The sequence below is a fragment of the Quercus suber genome, unplaced genomic scaffold (genome assembly GCF_002906115.3).
Source record: "Quercus suber isolate HL8 unplaced genomic scaffold, Cork oak 2.0 scaffold_725, whole genome shotgun sequence".
NCBI lineage: Eukaryota > Viridiplantae > Streptophyta > Magnoliopsida > Fagales > Fagaceae > Quercus > Quercus suber.
This window is the reverse complement of record NW_027070165.1, coordinates 13,412-31,685: the sequence shown is the minus strand read 5'-3', so window position 1 is coordinate 31,685 and position 18,274 is coordinate 13,412. Positions and strand designations below refer to the sequence as shown.

The 18,274-nt window shown below is 34.4% G+C and overlaps 1 protein-coding gene across 2 annotated transcripts; it reads left to right on the top strand.

The window, feature by feature from the left end:
• Positions 1–1,785: 1,785 nt before the first annotated feature.
• Positions 1,786–12,826, top strand: LOC112028941 (reticulon-like protein B1). Of its 2 annotated transcripts, none has more exons than XM_024061635.2 (5): positions 1,786–2,234; positions 3,605–3,785; positions 3,867–4,008; positions 4,287–4,356; positions 12,655–12,826. In XM_024061635.2, exons 1-5 carry the CDS (start codon positions 2,036–2,038, stop codon positions 12,822–12,824), a joined length of 762 nt encoding a protein of 253 aa, XP_023917403.1. In that variant the 5' UTR covers positions 1,786–2,035; the 3' UTR covers positions 12,825–12,826. The 2 variants fall into 2 exon arrangements, with proteins under 2 accessions (XP_023917403.1, XP_023917402.1); XM_024061634.2 differs by lacking the exon at positions 12,655–12,826 and adding an exon at positions 4,455–5,015 and having other exon boundaries at positions 1,807–2,234.
• The last annotated feature ends 5,448 nt before the right edge of the window (positions 12,827–18,274 follow it).

Below are 18,274 nucleotides of genomic sequence, written 5' to 3'. Positions count from 1 at the left end.
AGTACCATGTGTCAACCTCTCTGTGTAATCATTCTAATGCGTACCCGCAACGTCGTTGTTAAAGTTCCATAATTGCGCCACGTGTATTTAACTTACTGGTATTAGTTGACGGCGCAGATTGCATCAACGTATAAAATAAACGGCTGTCTCTCTCCTACTTGAGTCTCGTAAACGCCGTCAAATCCAATACCAGTTTGGCCTCGAGCCATGCAACAAAAAAAATTTAACGTAACAGCCTCCCTTGTCATAGATATACCACTTTTTGGTGAATTCTCATTAATTCTTATTTCTTATTTACTTCATTTTAATTTTTTTTTAATTTATGGATGCATTGCTCCATATATTTCATTGAAAATAGCATAAGGATATTTACTAAAATTGAAGAATAAGTTCAAAAAAAAAAAAAAATGGAAGAATGTGTATAGCACAAATTATGGTCTTATCTATTGTTGGGTTGATTTTATTGTCCAATTGTTTTTTTAACGTGAATAAGCCAATTTAAAAAAAAAAAAAAAATTTGCTTAGCAAAATCATGATAATCATATATTTAAAAGAGGAGCTTCTAAAAGGATTAATTTTTTTCTCCATTATAGATGATCGCGATGAGGGGTGGCATTTCAATCTAGACATTATCACTGGATTATTATTTATTATTTATTATTTATTATTTGAACCCTTAAAAAGATTAAACGCTAAACCCTCTATATTCTAGAAAAAAAAATGTATGACTCATTAAATGGTAATTTTTATTTTTATAATTATTGAATGCAAATTTTTATGACTATGATGAATATGGTTTCTTTTTTATATTTTTAAGTGTTTTTTCATTAATAGTATGTTAATTGTCTAGTTTTAAAACAACTCATGTCTCATTGACTGCTTTAAAATAATTATTGAATGCTAATATTATAACCGATGAATATTGTTTTTTTAAAGTGTTTTATCTTTTTTTATTTTTTTATACAAGATAGAAATTTTAATTTAGCCTAAATCTAAGTGTATATGTGTATGAAATTTCCTCTTAGAGACTTGAATCCCGGCCCTTACACCCCGCATCTCGCACCTCGCACTCCACACCCCACAACTACTTATACTTGTAGAGTGACTATCACACTAATTGTGCGCAGTAGTTAAGTGTTTCATCATTAATGGTAAGCAAATTGTCTAGATTAAAAGAACCTCATGTCTTATTGAATGTTGTTTTTATGGCATCTTTTCTGTATAGATAAAAATTGCTAAAACTAGATTTTCTATTCTAGCACATTGACAACTTTAATTTTAATATAGTTTGTATTAAAATTTTCTTTTTCATAAAATAAATCCATTCAATATGACATATACATTATCTCAATGATAATACTTTTTTTGTAAAGAGGTTCAAAGATTACTCCTTTTTACCAGGGGAAACAATATTCAAATCATCTATTCTTAACTACAGAAAAAAAAAAGTTACGATACTCTTGCTGATTAAGCAATGTAGCATAGTGATCTTCTTAATAGATTAATATTTGTGACTTAGCTCAGCATTATTAATTAGGCTAAAGGAATGACTTAGAACATAATTAATTCCATATAAACGTAGTATCATATTAAAAAAAATACTTATCATCATGATTTAAAATGCATACCAAAATCTCTCATTTGAAAAAAAAAACCAAAGTCCAAAATACCAATCACAATCACTACCACGTGTAGTGGTGACAATAGAGTATGCAAATAAATGTCACAATAGCTTCTCCCCCCTCCTCACTACTCTGTATTACTCTCTAATTCTGCTTCGGCATGCACCCTTCTCTCCTCGTTTACCGTTACACTCCGAAATCCGAACCTCTCGTTCGTCTCCGAACCTGTAGGCTCTGCCACCCTGAGCCCATATAAACAGCCCAGCCCAAAATTTCACTTCTCTCTCACACCCTCTGTTTCTGTTTTCTCTCTGTGAAAAACTGAAACTTTAGACTGTGAAGCTTTCGACGTTTCGTCCATTTTTTCATTTCTCTCTGAAACGCGAGCTATCTTTCTGGTGTGGCGGAGATCCATGGCGGACCATACGCGCCAGCCGGAGTCGCTGATGGACAAGATCGCTGCAAAGATCCCCGACCACCACGACTCGTCGTCGTCGTCGTCCGAATCCGACTCCGACGACAAGCTCAATCCCTTCGGCTCTGCCAAAGCCAAGGTTTACAGGCTCTTCGGCAGAGAAAAGCCCGTCCACAAAGTCCTCGGCGGTGGAAAACGTAATCTAGCTCTCTCTCTCTCTCTCTGTTTGATCTGTTTGTTTGATGAGAAAATGTAGGAAATTTTACGCTTTTGTTTTTTGGTTAACCTTTTTTTCATGTTTGAAATTTAGCGCAAGAAATCTGTATTAGTTTATATGAAATTTTCGATTGCTTGGTTCTGTTTTTTCTTGGCGATCAAACAGAGAACCATAGATCTGTGTTGTGTTTGATTGATGTGAAGAAATGTGGCCAAAAAAGAACAGGAACTATAAAAAAAAAGTTTGCGTTTTTAGATTGTGATTGAATGCGATTCAGGTTAATACTTGGTTTTGAGAATGTGTTTTTAATCTGAGGACTTTGAATTCTAGCTTTGTTTTGCTTGTAATCATTACATATGGACTAAATAAGCCAATACTCTTTTGTGTTTTCTTGTTTTCTGATTTTTGAATTGATAATATGAAGGTTTTTTTTATTGTTGGTGTTTTGCTGCTTAGTTATTTTTGCACTCTCAATCTCATGCCAATGGAAAATATAGCAATTGGTGTGCATAGCCAAAGGAGTGTATTACCAATGTTTCTGAGCTATTCTCCTTCCTATGATTTATCCTGTCGAACAAAATTTTCCTCCAAATCGGTCTAGAGGAATCTCCTTTAATCCATTACGTGACAACTCATAAACCCATCCACGGGTGTTTTATAAACAAGTCACAAGACTCATAAAATTTTTAGCAATCGTCATGTAGTGGATTAGAGGAATTTTCCTCCTAACTGGTTGAGAGGTAAACTCTTTCTTGTGTGGTGAACCTTTTTTTTTTTTTTTTGTTAAATAATTTTTATTACTCTGTTGTATCATTCACATTTTGGTTAGAACAGTTGCCTTGCCCTCTCCTCTTTCGCCAAACCCATTTCTAAGTTATTTCTCGAATTTTATGTTGTTTTGATTATGTAGAAAAACAAAGAAATGAACCTTTAATTAAACGGGTCCTAGATTTGTGACATTATTGATGTTTTTATTATGTCTTAGTTGGTTGAGATGGGAAAGGAGGGATCAAACTTTTAGTACACGTGAAAGCTTAGCCCCTTGAAGTGTTTTATATAATTTTTTGGATGTGTAATGTTGAGTTCATCACTTGGGGGTTATGGCGAGGAAAAGTAGTTTTTCTCCCCTGCCAGCCTGTCAGATTCCAGTTACCACGAAATTGATTTTTGAAAGCTTTCAATTTGGAAATGTTTCCAAAGAAGAGAAACTCAAATCGTTGTTTTTTTTTTTATGTGTTAATCCCTTAACTATGCCTTTTAAAAAGTTCGTGGCAAAAGGACTGCCCTTCATTTCTGGCCCTCCTTATATGTTTATTATAATTTTCTTATGCCATCTTTTTTTGGTTGCAGCTGCTGATGTCTTCTTGTGGAGGAACAAGAAGATCTCTGCGAGTGTACTTGGTGGTGCCACTGCCTTGTGGTTTTTCTTTGATTTGCTTGAATACCACTTGGTCACTCTGGTCTGCCATATCCTAATACTCTCTCTGGCTGTCCTTTTCCTGTGGTCCAATGTATCCGCATTTATTAATAAGTAAGCTGATGGATACTTCTTTTCTCTATGCCTGTGTGAGGTAATTTTATGTGGCTTTTAATTAGTTTGTTCATTGACCAGGTCTCCGCCTCGCATCCCACAAGTTGGACTTCCTGAGAACTTTGTCCTTGAGGTTGTCTCTGCAGTGAGAATTGAACTCAATAATGCACTAGCCATATTGCGGGATATTGCATCTGGGAGAGATTTGAAGAGTTTTCTTAGCGTATGTTGATTTTTCCCCTGCTTGCTTGTTATTGAGTGTCATTTTCTGATGTGCCTATTATTGCCAGAATCATTTGCCACTGCCTCTGCATTTTAAGCATTTCAATTTACACTTGCATGTGAGAAATCTGAATGAACAAAACATGCATGCCAAAAAGAACTGACTATTTCTACCTTGCAGTTCGTTGCTCATAGATCACAATTCTACCGTTACATCTTACCTTGTATGAATGCTTGGATAATGTCACTAACATGATTCTTTGCTGATCTGGATATCAGGTTATTGCTGGCTTGTGGGTTCTTTCAATAGTTGGGAATTGGTTCAACTTCCTGACCTTGTTCTACATAGGTAAGGAATTCTATTCTCTCTGTCCCATACTCGTTGAAGTATTTGGTCAAAGAGTAATTTAATTAATTTGTCTTGGCAATTTGAAATTTGTGACACAGCCTTTGTCTTGCTGCACACAATGCCTGTGCTTTATGAGAAATATGACGATCAGATCGATTCCTTTGCTGAGAAGGCAATGATTGAAATCAAGAAGCAGTATGCAGTGTTTGATGCGAAGGTTTTGGGCAAAATCCCCAAAGGGCCATTAAAAGAAAAGAAGAAGGATTAAAGATATATTGATACTACTTACTAGGTCCAAGTTTAATATCACTGTGCTTTGTCAAGTCGTTCTGACTCTTATCCACTAGAATGTGTTTATATTCTATTGTTCTGCTGCACAGAGCAACAGTATAGATGAATATCGTATTCCCTAAGATAGTCTCGAGCTTCAGATCTTACCTGTTGGACCTCCAGGGGGCTGCTGATGATTAAGCTGGAGAATGATATTACAGGGAATGGTAAATAATGTTGTCAAGTTCAAATAAATAGTATTAAACAAACCTTAAAAATAGAAAAGAGTGATATCAAACTGTTTTCGTCAATTTTAACTATGTAATTGTACTTAAATTATGAAACAGAGAGAGAATATTAGCAGTATGGAAAATCTAATACTTGTTCCATTAGAGACTTAAAACTAAATATTTAGTACTCGAGGAATATTTAGTACTTGAGGAGTATCGTGCCATAATACTATTCTCAAATAATTCTCAAATAATAGTGGGTTTAGTGATATCTCTTCTCAAATAATAGTGGTTTTGGGAGTATCATGTGTTACTTTGAAAAGAAAACAATTTAGCTTCGGAAAAAAACCACCACAAGAAAACATGTATTCCTTTTATTTTTCTTTTGAAATACAAAAAATATATTGGTAAAAATATGTTTTGAATCCTAAATTATGCATTAAAATTCAATTTTTGTTCTCAAATTATTGATACTAGTACTATTATAATTAACCTCCTACATTTTTTTTTGTTGTTGATAATTTAGTAGTACAACAGGGGAGAGTAGTTTGTACTCTAGTTTTGTTAATAAATGAGATTGGGTTAGAGTTAAAATTCCTCCTTATATAAGATATTATTATTTTTAATATTTATTTATAAATACTATTTTAAATTACATGGCGGTCAACAAAAATAATTGATATTCAGAAAAAAAAAATGAAATGTATGAAATTTGTAGTAGATATTTCGGACATGATGAGGGCATGTAGAAACCCAATTTAAAGGCAGAACTCCTCTGGGTTTGGCAGCTGCACACTTGTGGGTTTCCGTTAGACTGGAGAAATTATCATAATTGAAAACTAAATTATAGTTTTAGCCCTCAAAATTTGAGTTTACTTTTATTTTGATCCTTCATGTTTGAACTTGTTTTCATATTGACTATACTGTGAGTACCGTCTATTTTTATTAGTAATTTGACCATTAGGTGTCAAATAAATGCTTAGTAATTTGATTGTTAATTTGGTACCAAATGATTGTGGTGAGCTTTTTGTGATTTTGGGTTGGACTGTCTCCTGCTGCACTAGGCTCGAGTGTTCTGGATAGGAGAGTTGGGACCGGTCCAATTGCAACTTACCTTGGTCCAGCTTGCACACAAACTATGACCTGTTTGCCAAAACTTTAGTCACATGCCCATGGCAGGCGAAGTTGCTCCAAAAGAGTTATGGCGGATAAATGTAATAAAACAATGATAACGAAAATATGTTACTGTTAGACAAAATAAGTAAGAGATTCTTTATTAAAAACAGGTAGAAAGAGCACATTATAGGTGAAATTGTAAAGATAAGAGAAGAAACAATAGCAATAAATGGTAAAATCAAAGAAGTAAAAGATCAGTTTGCCCTGTTCAATTATGTTACAGGGCTAAGGCCAAGGAGGGAACCGCTTCCTCAATGTGGATAACCTCATAAGATGATCCTGCCGTAAACTTTATCCACTTTGAGGAAATGGGCTTGAATGGCTTGTGCTCAAACGAGTTCTTTATCCTTAACAGATGGTAGGCTTTTAGAGGGAGAGAAGGGATTTGGCCTACTGGTGCATGTCTGCCGTTCTACACTCCTTATTTCTTTTCTTTCTCTTTTCTCTCCCTTTTTTGTTACTTTGATTCTTTCCCACTCCTTTCTTTCTTTCTCAATGCTTGCTCATGTGGTGTTATGGTGATGGTAGTGCAGTGATTCTCCTCTAGAGGTTGCTATGGTTGTGGTTGTGTTATTGTCCAATTGCAACTCACCTTGGTCCAGCTTGCACACAAACTATGACCGGTTTGCCGAAACTTTAGTCACATGCCCATGGCAGGCGAAGTTGCTCCAAAAGAGTTATGGTGGATAAATGTAATAAAACAATGATAACGGAAATACGTTACTGTTAGACAAAATAAGTAAGAGATTCTTAATTAAAAACAAGTAGAAAGAGCACATTATAGGTGAAATTGTAAAGATAAGAGAAGAAACAATAGCAATAAGTGGTAAAATCAAAGAAGTAAAAGATCAGTTTGCCCTGTTCAATTGTGTTACGGGGCTAAGGCCAAGGAGGGAACCACTTCCTCAACGTGGATAACCTCATAAGATGATCCTGCTGTAAACTTTATCCACTTTGAGGAAATGGGCCTGAATGGCTTGTGCTCAAACGAGTTCTTTATCCTTAACAGATGGTAGGCTTTTAGAGGGAGAGAAGGGATTTGGCCTATTGGTGCATGTCGGCCGTTCTACACTCCTTATTTCTTTTCTTTCTCTTTTCTCTCCCTTTTTTGTTACTTTGATTCTTTCCCACTCCTTTCTTTCTTTCTCAATGCTTGCTCATGTGGTGTTATGGTGATGGTAGTGCAGTGATTCTCCTCTAGAGGTTGCTATGGTTGTGGTTGTGTTATTGTCCATAGCAAGGACCCTTTATATACTGTTTGCCGTGACTGTTTTTTACCATTTTAGCATTTAACCACTTTTGTCTGGTTTAGGGTGTTCCTCCCGACTACCCATTGGTTTGTCAGTTGTCCATTCATCACCACTTACCTGTGCTAGCTATGCCACTCCCCATTACCAGACAAAGATGGCTATTTTGTTTGCTTACTCACCGAGACATTACTCTCTTATGATCCCTCATGGCATACACTTAATGGTTCCAACTCATCTTATCTTCTTTTGGGTGGTATGTCATCCCAGCAGGACATCACCCCCAATAGAATATGAGTGGGAACCTTAGACAATACCCTCTCTTACCTCTGGCCCATGACCCACCACTCCTGTATTGGCTGGGTACAGGTTGATAGTGTCTGGGCTTTACGTGTACTTCACTTCTTATGTACGTTGAAAGCTTGTCTGCTGCTCATGCGTTTACCATGGTCTGAAGGCTCATTTGTGTATTTTGCTGCTCATCCTTGACCTCTCATGGCGTGAATTGTTTTCTAATCTTTCATTCTTTATTAGCTTGCTCCTTTCAAGAGCTGGGCCTTGCTTGATCGTAGGTTTTTCCCTTTTTAGTCCCTTTCTTTACTCCTTCCGTAGTCTTGTTGCCATTCATGCCATACTACTCTGCCATTTCTACCGTGGTGTTATTTGACCTGTGCTTGCTGGGCTTCTTTGCGCCTGTTGCCTATTCTTCTCTCAATGACTCAATGTGGTCATTGGATTTATACTCATGCTACTTTGGGCTTTCTTAACCCATTACATTGCTCATGGACTCATTTGTCCCATTTCTTTCTTCTTGAGCATCCACGACCCATTTGCTTTCATTTGGCATTTTTGGCCCATTTTTTAACTCTGCATTCCTATGGTCTTTTACTAACTCTTTAGGGTTTCCCTAGCCCAATTATTTTATTCTTCATCTTTGGAGCTCATGGGCTTTCCACTAACCCTGTACTTTCTTGCTTCATTACCTCAGGCTTGTTGTGGCCCATTTTCACTTTTCTACATCTCTTAATGTCCATGGTTTTACTACTTCTCTCTCTGGGCTCCTTTAGGCCCATTTGCTTTCCTTAAGGCCCATTTATTTACTTTATGGGCCTATAATTCATTATTCATGTCATTCAGGCTTAATGATTTTTTCTATTAATCCACTAACTCTACTTTGCCCATATTGTTCGGCTTCTTCCTGCTATTGGGCTTCCAAAACGAGCATCAACAATGATCAAATTACTAACAAAGATGTATAATAATACTTGTATAATAGTACTAATATAAAAATAGAATCAAGCATTATAAGCTAAAATGTAAAATTTTGAATATAAATGATTATAATGAAAACAAGCCTAAATTTTATGGACCAAAAAAAATACTCTTTAGTCCAAGTTTAACATCATAAGTAACTCATAGAATTGATAAGAGACGAGTGTTGACAGAAAAGGAGCACCTGCTCAACATCCAAGGGTGAAGAACCTTAATGTGGCGTTTGGTATACGATAATGTTTTAGGATTCCTAGGAATGTTTAAAGATTTCCATGTTTGGTTGCAAATCATGCTAGGGAATCAGATGCCAGGGGAATTTGGATTCCCCTCTTAAACTCCTCTCAGTAGGAATGTGGATTCCCTTTAAAACAGGTGAGAATCCAGATTCCCTAGCTTAAAGGAAATTGTATTTTTTTTAAATTGACAATTTTAACCCTTTTTTTTAAATGACTTGGTAGTTCACATTCAAATCTAAGGATAGAATGAGAAAAATAAATAATTCATTTAAGATTCCTGAGAATAAACCAAACATAGGAATAACTACAACTAGGAATCTGGATGCTAGGAGTAATGTGGATTCCCCCGTACCAAACGCCACCTAAGTTTTTTCCACCTCAACGGTAGAGCTCACAAGTTTATCTCGATCTAGGAGTGCCCACCTGGGAATTAGTATTTGGCACATAAAATAAGGGTTGCACATACATCAATCACAGAATGACAATGGTAATGTAAGGAAGAGAAGATACATTAGCTAGAATGATAGTGAAGTATAGGAACCTTTTCCCATGGTATTTTCAATTTTGATTGTTAAATAATTTTTTTTTTCTAATAAAAATTGGCCTTTTTTTGGTGACTCTTTGGCAATGACACTCTTAAGAGATAGAAAGGATTTTTAGAATTGTTAACTAGCAAGTAGCATCATGAGTTTACATATCTGTGCATTTGCATCAGGAAATGCTATCCTATCCCATTTTACCATCCCAAAAAACTATTTTATCAATTATATCATACCATTTTACAATATACCCAACATCCCAAAACTCTATTATTTTACCATTTTATTAAAATATTCTATTTTATTCCTTTTTTTTTTTTTACTATTACTCTTTTTCTCTTCATTTTCCTCTCTTTCTCCCTCAACATCTAGCACCGGTTCAACACATAGAACTACACACACAACAACAACCCATGATACACAGATCAACCTATCCAAACCCATCACACACACACACACACACAAACCATCAAACCATCAACATAGCCACACACACACAAACCATCAACAGAGCCCAACACACGCAAACCATTAAACCAATTGGAGCCAACAATGGCCACCACATCCACCACCTGAACCACGCCGCCAAAGAAATCCACGCCAAAATAACCCATATCTCCAAAGAAACCCACCAGCGATCCGCCACGATCTCCACCACTAACCCACCACAAACCCCCTAGATCGAAGAGAGAGGCTAAGAGTTTGGGGTTGGAAAGACCCATCAAACCATGCCACGCCGTGAGAGACACATCAGACCACGTCGGGTGAGACAGTGGCCAACGGCGGCTTGGGTTTGGGTGTCACTGGGTGAGATGTGGCCTGAGCTTGGCGTTGCTGGGAGATGGTGGCCAACGGTGGCCTGAGGGAAAGCAAAGGGAGAGGGAGAAATCTGAGAGAGAGAGGCGTGGGAGACAGACCTGATGTTAGGATTGGTGCCCTTAAATCCTATTGTAAGATGCTATGTATAATATTAAGTGTGACATTGTGTTTGACATTATGTATGACTTAATATTATGTTTAATAAATTTGTTTTATTATTATCTGAAATAATGGTAACATGAATATTCAGACATTATCATATAGTCCATGAGATGCATAGTATGTGATTTATGTGAAGAGTCACAGAAGATATAAATCACAAGTTCTTTGTAAACTCAGAATTATAGTTCGTAGTCGGTGATGAAATTGGGCATTTCATCTACGAAGACTATAACATATCAACTACGATGATTTGTCTTGATCATGGAAGTGGAGACTTCTAGTTGATGTGTTAATATGTTTTAAGAGTTAAGACATATTGAACTGGACCGCTGTGAGATTTATTATTCTCCTAAAGACTGTCAAATGAATAATAAATCTCACGACTTGTATTTGCATGAACTCTTAATCCTGAGAGAATAATGAACCTGATCATGAGGTGTAGGTTGCTTTGATATATCAGGAGTGAGATCTACAGTTATGGTCAAAACCTCAGTATGTTGGGCAGCCACATTTAGTGTTGATGGAATATGTATTCTCAAGATGGAATTCATAGTCTCTTAACGGAGATATAAAATATTCCCTTGAGATAAGTTTAATGGGTTTGTTATTCAAAGAGTTAGGCCTAACCACTTTAGTAAGACTAAAGTATATATTTATGGAATTGAATTTCATAAATATATAATGAATAACATTAAAGGATTAAACCGGGTACTCAAGGATTAAGATGTAGTAATTTACAAAGTGGCAGTCTACATTAATGACTTTGTATTACTACGAATATTTTATGAAGGGGTTGCATGTATAATAAAGTCTTGGGATATAATTTATAGATAAGACCTAGAGTGCAACTATTTTTATATAGAACTATTTTTATATAGTGGTATTAAAAATAGTTAATGGTAACTTTGGACTTGTCAAGAGTTGACAGAAAAGCCCAAGGCCCATTGGAACTAGTGTCTTATTGGTCCCTTTTGGTCCCACTCCAAGCCACACACTTAAGCCCAATTGGTAAGGCCCAAAAGGCCGGCCCAATTAGATAAATTGGTTAGATACAAAGGGAAAAACGTACAGAAATATAGAGGTGAGAAAAACATCATGAAAATGGTGTGCATGTGAGTTTTTGTCACTCACAAGTCATCCCTTTGTTACCAATCGAGAGATCACACATCTTGGGCGTTAGTGGAATTGGAGTGAAGATTAAAAGTAGTCCCAAGTGCTTCAATCTTTGTTTTGAAATTCACCGCTTCAAGGTACGATCTCTTGTTTCTCTAATTCTGAAATTTACTTTGTACGTGTTATCAATATCGAATAAAGTAGATCCGTTTAAAACTTATTTTCCGCTGCATTTATCTTTATATCCATCACCTGAGAGAGTGGGAGAGTCAGGGAGATAGAGTGGAGAGAGAAAAAGAATAAAATAATATTTTTAGTTTTACAATAGTGCTACGGTGCGATTCTACCTTCAAAATTGCATTGTAGCACTATTGCAATTTTTTTGCAATAGTTGGCTTTTACATGTGCGGATGGAAGGGGTTTTTTGTGCTTAAATGGTAAAATAGACTAACATATGGCATATGGCATGCTGGGTGTGAGTGCTCTAACATTTGGAAATCTAAACTTAAAAATATTTATTTTATTGTAGATTATTTATTTTATAAGTATATTAATAATTATCCAACTAGAGACAAGAAAGTTCATTTTGCACAACTATCATCCAAGCGCAACTCTCTATGGTAAAAAATTTTTTGGGTTGAACTCATATCCTATTTTTGGAATTGAAATTAATAAATACTTCAAAGAAAATGTTAACAAAGAATTTGGGTGATGCTATACTATTAATGAGAACTCATATCCTATTAATGCATGAGGAAAGCTTTTGATGTTATACCGAGACCACCATATAAGTGTATCACTAAAAAGGCAATACTAAATAGCTGTGATGTAGGGAACAAAGTAGTAATCATTTAAAAGTTTTGAAAATATATCTTCCTTTAGTAAATACAGAACATGTTAAGCAAAACATGCATACCAAAAAGAACAAAACATGCATGCCAAAAAGAACTGACCATTTCTACCTTGCAGTTCATTGCTCATAGATCACAATTCTACTGTTACATCTTACCTTGTATGAATGCTTGGATAGTGTCACTAACAAGGTTCTTTGCTGATCGGGTTATCAGGTTATTGCTGGCTTGTGGGTTCTTTCAATAGTTGGGAATTGGTGCAACTTCCTGACCTTGTTCTACATGGGTAAAGAATTCTATTCTCTCTGTCCCTTACTTGTTAAGTATTTGGTCAAAAAGGAATTTAATTAATTTGTCTTGGCAATTTGAAATTTGTGAAACAGTCTTTGTCTTGCTGCATACGGTACCTGTGCTTTATGAGAAATACGATGACCAGGTCGATTCGTTTGCTGAGAAGGCAATGGTTGAAATCAAGAAGCAGTATGCAGTGTTTGATGCGAAGGTTTTGAGCAAAATCCCCAAAGGGCCATTAAAAGAAAAGAAGAAGGATTAAAGATATATATTGATACTATTTACTAGGTTCAAGTTGAAATTCAGTGTGTTTTGTCAAGTTGTTCTGACTCTTTATCCACTAGAATGTGTTTTTGTGATATTGTTCTGCTGCACACAGCCACAGTATAAATGAATATGGTGTTCCTAAGATAGTCTGGAGTTTTAGATCTTACTTAATTGTTAGACCTCCGGGGGAGCTGATGATTAAGCTGGAGAATGATATGCAGTGAAGATATATAACGTTGTTAAGTCCAAATTAATAGTGTTAAACAAACCTAAAAAGAAAAGAAAATATCAATCTGTTTTCATCATATTATAGGCTTAAAAAGAAATCAACCTATTTTAGAACTCTCACCATCAAAATTTGATTTTAACCATGTAATTGTACTAAAAATATGAAACAGAGAAAGAATCCATGACTTTTGATTGGAGTTTATGGTGTGTTTTTATATTAAAACCATTTCTCTCTCCCTTGTGTGTGTATATTTGTCTCTCAAAAAGAAAAGAAAAAAGAAAGAAAGAAAGAGTAATAGCAGTATGGAAAATCTAATACTTGTTCCATTAGGGACTTAATATTTAGTGCTTGAGGAGTATTGCAATATAATACTCTTCTCATATAGTAGTGAGTTTGGGAGCATCATCTCTTACCATGAAAAGAAAACAATTTAGCTTTGGAAGAAAACCAAGAAAACATGTATTCCATTTATTTCTCTTTTGAAAAAAAAAAAAGGTAAAAATATGATTTGGATCCTGACTTATGTGTTAAAATTCAATTTTGTTCTCAAGTTATTGATACTAATACTATTATAATTTACCTCTTACATTTATTTATTTATAATTTGGTAGTACAATAGGCGAGAGAGTTTGTACTCTAGTTTTCTTAATAAAGGAAAATAGGGTTATTTCATTGAGTTAAAAAATTCCTCTCGTTAAATAAGATGTTATTATTTTTAATATTGATTATAAATACTATTTTAAATTCCATGCGGGTCTACAAAAATAATTGATATTCAGAAAAAAAAAAAAAAATTCCGAAATGTGACAATTAAAATGAAAATTAGATTTGGACTAAATATTGTATGCTGAAAACTTTGATATGCAAATTATGAAATTTGCAATTTTTGGCCATGACGAGGCCAGAACTCCTCCAGGTTTGGCAGCAACCTTGTGGGTTTCCTTTTAGCTGTTGTTTCACAAGAGACATTGACAGCATTGGAGAAATCAATGCGAGAAAAAATCCAATTAGATCCAGCATTGGATTTCAATTGTGGCTTAATTTTGTGTCACGTTTGTTATTGAATTTCTTAATTTGCTGCATACATTTAAGAACACTAGTGAAAATCAAAGAGTCAAGTGAAAGGTGTCTTACTATCTAAAAAAATTAATTAGAATTGGGGAAAAAAAAATCTAAGATCCACAAAAGGAAAAAAGAAAAAAAAAAAACTGAAGGCCGTGTCAATTTACTTTTTTAATTATAATTGGTAGAAATTGTATTGATTAAAGAGTAAAAGATTTGAATTTGGGCAGTGTCTAGTAACTCAGTCTAGACTGGTACGTGCTCATNTACAGTTATGGTCAAAACCTCAGTATGTGGGCAGCCACATTTAGTGTTGATGGAATATGTATTCTCAAGATGGAATTCATAGTCTCTTAACGGAGATATAAATATATTCCCTTGAGATAAGTTTAATGGGTTTGTTATTCAAAGAGTTAGGCCTAACCACTTTAGTAAGACTAAAGTATATATTTATGGAATTGAATTTCATAAATATATAATGAATAACATTAAAGGATTAAACCGGGTACTCAAGGATTAAGATGTAGTAATTTACAAAGTGGCAGTCTACATTAATGACTTTGTATTACTACGAATATTTTATGAAGGGGTTGCATGTATAATAAAGTCTTGGGATATAATTTATAGATAAGACCTAGAGTGCAACTATTTTTATATAGAACTATTTTTATATAGTGGTATTAAAAATAGTTAATGGTAACTTTGGACTTGTCAAGAGTTGACAGAAAAGCCCAAGGCCCATTGGAACTAGTGTCTTATTGGTCCCTTTGGTCCCACTCCAAGCCACACACTTAAGCCCAATTGGTAAGGCCCAAAAGGCCGGCCCAATTAGATAAATTGGTTAGATACAAAGGGAAAAACGTACAGAAATATAGAGGTGAGAAAAACATCATGAAAATGGTGTGCATGTGAGTTTTTGTCACTCACAAGTCATCCCTTTGTTACCAATCGAGAGATCACACATCTTGGGCGTTAGTGGAATTGGAGTGAAGATTAAAAGTAGTCCCAAGTGCTTCAATCTTTGTTTTGAAATTCACCGCTTCAAGGTACGATCTCTTGTTTCTCTAATTCTGAAATTTACTTTGTACGTGTTATCAATATCGAATAAAGTAGATCCGTTTAAAACTTATTTTCCGCTGCATTTATCTTTATATCCATCACCTGAGAGAGTGGGAGAGTCAGGGAGATAGAGTGGAGAGAGAAAAAGAATAAAATAATATTTTTAGTTTTACAATAGTGCTACGGTGCGATTCTACCTTCAAAATTGCATTGTAGCACTATTGCAAATTTTTTTGCAATAGTTGGCTTTTACATGTGCGGATGGAAGGGGTTTTTTGTGCTTAAATGGTAAAATAGACTAACATATGGCATATGGCATGCTGGGTGTGAGTGCTCTAACATTTGGAAATCTAAACTTAAAAATATTTATTTTATTGTAGATTATTTATTTTATAAGTATATTAATAATTATCCAACTAGAGACAAGAAAGTTCATTTTGCACAACTATCATCCAAGCGCAACTCTCTATGGTAAAAAATTTTTTGGGTTGAACTCATATCCTATTTTTGGAATTGAAATTAATAAATACTTCAAAGAAAATGTTAACAAAGAATTTGGGTGATGCTATACTATTAATGAGAACTCATATCCTATTAATGCATGAGGAAAGCTTTTGATGTTATACCGAGACCACCATATAAGTGTATCACTAAAAAGGCAATACTAAATAGCTGTGATGTAGGGAACAAAGTAGTAATCATTTAAAAGTTTTGAAAATATATCTTCCTTTAGTAAATACAGAACATGTTAAGCAAAACATGCATACCAAAAAGAACAAAACATGCATGCCAAAAAGAACTGACCATTTCTACCTTGCAGTTCATTGCTCATAGATCACAATTCTACTGTTACATCTTACCTTGTATGAATGCTTGGATAGTGTCACTAACAAGGTTCTTTGCTGATCGGGTTATCAGGTTATTGCTGGCTTGTGGGTTCTTTCAATAGTTGGGAATTGGTGCAACTTCCTGACCTTGTTCTACATGGGTAAAGAATTCTATTCTCTCTGTCCCTTACTTGTTAAGTATTTGGTCAAAAAGGAATTTAATTAATTTGTCTTGGCAATTTGAAATTTGTGAAACAGTCTTTGTCTTGCTGCATACGGTACCTGTGCTTTATGAGAAATACGATGACCAGGTCGATTCGTTTGCTGAGAAGGCAATGGTTGAAATCAAGAAGCAGTATGCAGTGTTTGATGCGAAGGTTTTGAGCAAAATCCCCAAAGGGCCATTAAAAGAAAAGAAGAAGGATTAAAGATATATATTGATACTATTTACTAGGTTCAAGTTGAAATTCAGTGTGTTTTGTCAAGTTGTTCTGACTCTTTATCCACTAGAATGTGTTTTTGTGATATTGTTCTGCTGCACACAGCCACAGTATAAATGAATATGGTGTTCCTAAGATAGTCTGGAGTTTTAGATCTTACTTAATTGTTAGACCTCCGGGGGAGCTGATGATTAAGCTGGAGAATGATATGCAGTGAAGATATATAACGTTGTTAAGTCCAAATTAATAGTGTTAAACAAACCTAAAAAGAAAAGAAAAATATCAATCTGTTTTCATCATATTATAGGCTTAAAAAGAAATCAACCTATTTTAGAACTCTCACCATCAAAATTTGATTTTAACCATGTAATTGTACTAAAAATATGAAACAGAGAAAGAATCCATGACTTTTGATTGGAGTTTATGGTGTGTTTTTATATTAAAAACCATTTTCTCTCTCCCTTGTGTGTGTATATTTGTCTCTCAAAAAGAAAAGAAAAAAGAAAGAAAGAAAGAGTAATAGCAGTATGGAAAATCTAATACTTGTTCCATTAGGGACTTAATATTTAGTGCTTGAGGAGTATTGCAATATAATACTCTTCTCATATAGTAGTGAGTTTGGGAGCATCATCTCTTACCATGAAAAGAAAACAATTTAGCTTTGGAAGAAAACCAAGAAAACATGTATTCCATTTATTTCTCTTTTGAAAAAAAAAAAGGGTAAAAATATGATTTGGATCCTGACTTATGTGTTAAAATTCAATTTTGTTCTCAAGTTATTGATACTAATACTATTATAATTTACCTCTTACATTTATTTATTTATAATTTGGTAGTACAATAGGCGAGAGAGTTTGTACTCTAGTTTTCTTAATAAAGGAAAATAGGGTTATTTCATTGAGTTAAAAAATTCCTCTCGTTAAATAAGATGTTATTATTTTTAATATTGATTATAAATACTATTTTAAATTCCATGCGGGTCTACAAAAATAATTGATATTCAGAAAAAAAAAAAAAAATTCCGAAATGTGACAATTAAAATGAAAATTAGATTTGGACTAAATATTGTATGCTGAAAACTTTGATATGCAAATTATGAAATTTGCAATTTTTGGCCATGACGAGGCCAGAACTCCTCCAGGTTTGGCAGCAACCTTGTGGGTTTCCTTTTAGCTGTTGTTTCACAAGAGACATTGACAGCATTGGAGAAATCAATGCGAGAAAAAATCCAATTAGATCCAGCATTGGATTTCAATTGTGGCTTAATTTTGTGTCACGTTTGTTATTGAATTTCTTAATTTGCTGCATACATTTAAGAACACTAGTGAAAATCAAAGAGTCAAGTGAAAGGTGTCTTACTATCTAAAAAAATTAATTAGAATTGGGGAAAAAAAAATCTAAGATCCACAAAAAGGAAAAAAGAAAAAAAAAAAAACTGAGGCCGTGTCAATTTACTTTTTTAATTATAATTGGTAGAAATTGTATTGATTAAAGAGTAAAAGATTTGAATTTGGGCAGTGTCTAGTAACTCAGTCTAGACTGGTACGTGGCTCATGCCCAGTATTAATTATAGAAAATTACATTGCAACTTTGGAACCTCAACTGAGCTCATTATTCTACATTTCTTAGAGCGTAATATTTTTCAGTACAGTGTTTTACAAGTTTTGTCTTCATTTTTATGAAAAAGCAGTTAAAGCAAGAAATTATTAATTAGAATTTAGAGAGCAAGCAAGCAAATACGTTTAAATTGCACAAAAGATATTTATAATATTATAACTCATATATTCATTTAAATATTAATTTCAATTTTTAAAACTCCAAATTAATA